The 4951-nt window shown below is 34.2% G+C and overlaps 1 protein-coding gene across 1 annotated transcript; it reads right to left on the reverse strand.

Annotated features, from left to right (window-relative positions):
• Positions 1 to 2647: 2647 nt before the first annotated feature.
• On the reverse strand, positions 2648 to 4643 carry LOC131037396 (BTB/POZ domain-containing protein POB1-like). Its single transcript, XM_057969525.2, has 4 exons — positions 4481 to 4643; positions 4013 to 4057; positions 3644 to 3920; positions 2648 to 3443 (listed from the first exon to the last, which is right to left on the reverse strand). Exons 1-4 carry the CDS (start codon positions 4641 to 4643, stop codon positions 2648 to 2650), a joined length of 1281 nt encoding a protein of 426 aa, XP_057825508.2.
• Between the last annotated feature and the right edge of the window lie 308 nt (positions 4644 to 4951).

Raw genomic sequence — 4951 nt, forward strand, 5'->3', positions numbered from 1 at the left:
GAGGTTGTATGAGAGAAAACGAAGCCTTTGAAGTTGCAAAATCGAGGATAAGACAGGTACAACTAAGAGAATCTGAAAATTATGAAAATCCTACGCATAAAAATCAGACAATAACCACACCATTGTGGAGATCACAAAAAATTAGCCCAAATCAAAAAAAAAATTAGACCCAAAAAGGAGAAAAATTGAGCAAGTTATGAGCCTCCAAAGTTGACCCAGTGACTAGCCGAACCTAGTGACTAGCCAACACCAGTGACTAGCCGACGGGCTGTGGGTTGCCGGAGCCAGCGGGGTGCTTATGGCTGGTGGTGGTGTCAGGGTCATTGTCACCGGTGGTAGCAAGGTACTGGGTCGGGTGGAGGTGACTGGGCCGGCGGGAGGTTAGGCGGCCAGTGTCGGAAGTCTACGGAGCTAGAGGGGGGTTGGCATGGTTGTCGAGGATGGCATATGGTGGGCAACATGCTTGCATGTGGTACAGCCCTGTGTGCTGCATGGGGTACAACCCTTGCAAAAACTCTGCAAATATTTATATATATATATATATATTTTTTAACTCTATGAATATTTATATTATTTTTTTCAAATAAATAAAAAAATTCGCAGAATAAAAAAATATTTGCCGAAAATCGATACTATACTACCCGAATTGGGTAAAAAAATTCCCTACAAGTCTGAAAATCAAATTTCGCCAAAATGGGTCGAGTTTATACTCGATTTTTATGGAAACGACCTCCCAGATGCAATGGTGAGGTTGAAAACGCTCTAGGATGCCTCCAAAATGCACAATACCTTAGATCCAAAAATAGAAGCCTTCCAAGATGTCTCCCAAAACCAATCAATGAAGCCCCAATGACTCTGATACCATGTGAGATTTTACCAAGATCAAGGGCACAATGACAAGCATAAAAGAGAGACAATAGTATGACAAGAACAACCTGTATTCTCATCAATATACAAATGATCAACTGGATTAACCAATACAATGAATATAGGCCTGCATATATAGGCAAGGCCAAATGGATATGTGAGCACACAATTATGACATGTGTCTCAATAAGAAATAATGGTAGGTAAGAAAAAGTACGGGTAGGTAGGAGAAATAATATAATATTCTACAAGAGATAAATGACCCACCGAATGTGGAGTGTAACAACAAGATAAGACCACAAAAGGTGAAATTTCTCCTACAAACTACATCCCTATGTGCACACTTCCCTAAGTGTCTCATATCCAAACTACGATGAGATGCATTATCCCAAGTTAACTTAAGTAAAGTGTAATTATATCCTATAAGAATAAATAATTACACCAACAAAAAGGCTTACAAGAATATGGAAGAATAGGTTATAAATTTGGAAGAGAAATAGTAATATCAATATTTTACATTTTTATTTGAGTATTATACATGTGGTCCATTGAGTGTAAATAATTGACCAAAGGGACATTATATGTAATGAATTTGAAGATAATAGCTTGGAGGTAATGGTGTGTTAGGAACATCATGAAGGGTAATTATGGACTTTGGTGTTGGAGGAGTTTCTTGTGTTCCATAGACATATTTTTTACTTCTTAGATGCTTGTAAAGAAATTCAAACAAAAATCATATGTATAAGATGATTATATTCATGATGAGATGTAGAAGAATTTGAAGCAATATGCTCAACATCTATCTATGAATGATTTGATGTGAGGTGAGAGTCTTCATCCACTAATCCTCCATCACTAGAGGAGAGATGCATGAAAAGTGCTAATAATTCACCCTCTTGTACCAAAATACCCTCAAATATAAGATGAATTAAAGGAGAGGGATCAAAGGAATAGAGCGACATAAGAATAGCTAATTCGTCATCAAATGCATCAAAAGGAACATGTGGATATGTTTGAAAAAAAAAAGTAGAACTTAATGTAACAAAAAACATATTGAAGCCATTTAAAAAATAAAATTAGAAAATGTGACAGGCATGGAATGGGGTCTAGAGTAGTATCTTGAAAAACATGAAAACATTATCCTTTTTACCAATTTTTTGATAAGGTATACTAAGTGTAAGAGAGGTAAGCTTACCAAAATGTAGAAAACAAAAACAACAAAGAAGTGGTGCACAACATTGAGTCCACCAAATTGTAGTTAATAAAAAAGTTAAGTATTTCTATGAAGGAAATCTTCCTAATCAAATGACCTCATCCAAGATACTTAATCTTCCTAATCAAATGACCTCATCCAAGACACTTAACTAAAACTCCTAACTCTTGATAAGTTCTGATTACTTTAGTTTAATGCTATTCATGTTCTTCTCAATGACCATTATGAGCTAAAGTGAAAAAATGCATTGTGAATACCACTCTTAAATTAGTCAGCAATTAATTAATAGTTAGACAGTAAATTACATATGATTATATATTTTCTTGTCTAATAATCACACAATTAAACATGTTTTTATTTTAATATTTAATTTTTTTAACAAGTATAAATAAATCATTCAAAGTTTCAAAAATCAATACAAACAAATAAATTAGTAACAATATTCTTGACAAGGTATTCTCCTTTTGACAAAACATTGTATTTCATTTGAGAGGAAAAGAACAATCATGCAAGTTTGATTGTGTAAATAGGTAATACAGTACATTATACCATGGAAGAAAAGAAAAGTTATGTCCTCAGAATAAGCAAAATACGCAAGTAGAGAACATTGTCTATAAAGTATGAATTCTTGTCAGATATGAATTCTGACCAATTCATACCGAGGAGGTCTGGAGAACCAACCATCTTCATATAATATAATTTGTCAGTGGCACGGGACCTCATGACAAAGTTACGTGAAGGATTTAAACGACAAGAAAATATGTATTCCACATTAATCTCAGCCTTGCTTGCCATTTGAAGACATAGTCCAAAGGAGATGGGAAAACCTTCCTTATTCTTTGTACTAAAAGCTTTCAGTAGAAATAATTGGTCCCCAAAGTAGATAAATTGAGATGCTAGAGAATCTGGTTTATCACGCAGAGTTAAGCATTCATCTTTTTTGATATTCCAGAATACCATGCACTCCTTGTGAGGTGTATCAATCTTCACAATTCTGATAGGTTTGTTAATGTAAGATCTTTCACAGAACATCTCATGGTGAAATTCTTGTGCGATGTGGTTATTCCTTCTATATGGAGCTTCTTCATTGTAAAGAAGTGCCTCCAAAATTAGTTTCAATGTACCCACACAATCAATTTCATTACTTGAAAAGATTTGTTTCAGCTTCTCTTTGGACAGGAAGGGGAAACGTATCGTATAGATAAGCTTCTTGTTTAACACTTCTTTCCTTTCATCTTCATCAGGATAATGTTTTCTAGTCCACTCCATAACAAAATCACAAAGGATATCTTCTGATCTAACTTGTAATTCATCACTGGACAAAATTTCTTGAAGGATGGGCAAAGGTATTTCTCCTTCATAGCTGTAACATTTTCAGTATTGAACATTGAGTTTTTGATCCAAGATCTTGCTTAAACTAAGATTATAAATAATGAAGGAAAATTAATTAAAATGAGTATTGATAGAGGTACATGCAATGAGATGAAATAATTTTAACATTGGTGTATAACACCTAATATAATGTATTTATCGTTAAAAATTACTTCTTCCAATAAAACTTACTCTTGAATCATCCTAAAGTTCTGGACAAGAAATCTTTTCGCAGCAATTATCAATGGTTGAACTGCATCAACCATAGGCATGTTGGTTGGGAGGCCCAGAAAAAGTAATGCATTTTCTAATGTTGTTGGTGGGCTTAAGACATCGATGCAGTGATGAACACATGATGCAACCTCAAATTTGTTTGCAACAATCAACACATCCAACATTGCAGCAGTTGTCTCAGTTTTGAGTTTTCCACAGTATATAAAGTTTAATAAATCCACGAAGGCCTCTCCTTCTGCAATCACCCAAATGTTTTTATTTATTAAAAATTTGAACACCATTCTCATTGCCTAGGTTTCAGAGAAAATAGCATCTACGTAAACATACCTGCACAACTTAGATGAAGAGTGATAACTCTTTGCTTAGATTCAACTGTACCATTTGAAAAAAGCTTCATTTCACAAGAAAGATTTCGATAAGTAGAGGTATTTTTCAGAGTTTGTTATCAGAATTCGAATAAGTAATTTTTAAGTCGAGCTCATTAACCAATTTTATGTAAAAGAAACGTATATAGTTGAAAAAAAATTGCACAAGACTTGGTGAAGGATTCTTACATTATAGAAATATGGGCTTTTTGCAGCTAATATTACTGAGCTGACATGTACATAAATGACTTTAACTGAGGAAAAGCAGTCCGTCTTGGTTGTAAAACTATTTCCGTTCGGATCATTTTCTTTCAACCAGACATCAAAGGAAATATTATTGAAGAGCTGATCTAAATAGCATACAAGAAATATTGTTTGTTATTGGTTGTGTATGATATTGAAGGAAAAAACATATAGTTCAAGTACTCACCATCTGAAGATCTTTGGAAAGGGTCTTTGAATATATCAGGTGTTGAAATGGGTGAGAAGGATTGCCTATCATCAATTACTTCGGACATGATCTCTATTCGAAGTAAACGGTCAGAAAAGGCCATATTGTCGAAGGCGAAGGAGAAATCTTCTTCTGCTGCCATTATCACAAAGTATGCTGTAACTTGTTGGAGTTTAACACTGTATTTTTGGGCTTCCTTTTTAGGTGAAACTCAGAATACAAAGGTTTGCTTGTTGGGTCCTTATATGGAGTAAAGAGTTTCTGATTGTATATAGATACTGCAATTGCACCTCTAAGTGCAAACGATGTGTCAATTGGTTATAGCTATTGGAGTTTCTTAATGAATGAAAATTGCTTGTATTTTGAAAAAACAAACAACAGAAATAATCAGTGTTTTATATCTTCTAGAAGATGTCGGATGTCGCTTAAAAAATAGCTTTGATTTTGCTG

The sequence above is a fragment of the Cryptomeria japonica genome, chromosome 5 (genome assembly GCF_030272615.1).
Source record: "Cryptomeria japonica chromosome 5, Sugi_1.0, whole genome shotgun sequence".
NCBI lineage: Eukaryota > Viridiplantae > Streptophyta > Pinopsida > Cupressales > Cupressaceae > Cryptomeria > Cryptomeria japonica.

Coding starts and splice junctions, on each gene's coding strand:
- LOC131037396 (XM_057969525.2), bottom strand. CDS start 4,643: ATGGCAGCAGAAGAAGATTTCTCCTTCGCCTTCGACAATATGGCCTTT. Junction 4,058..4,480: donor TTTCCAAAGATCTTCAGATG/GTGAGTACTTGA, acceptor CAAATGGTACAG/TTGAATCTAAGCAAAGAGTT. Junction 3,921..4,012: donor TCTTCATCTAAGTTGTGCAG/GTATGTTTACGT, acceptor GGGTGATTGCAG/AAGGAGAGGCCTTCGTGGAT.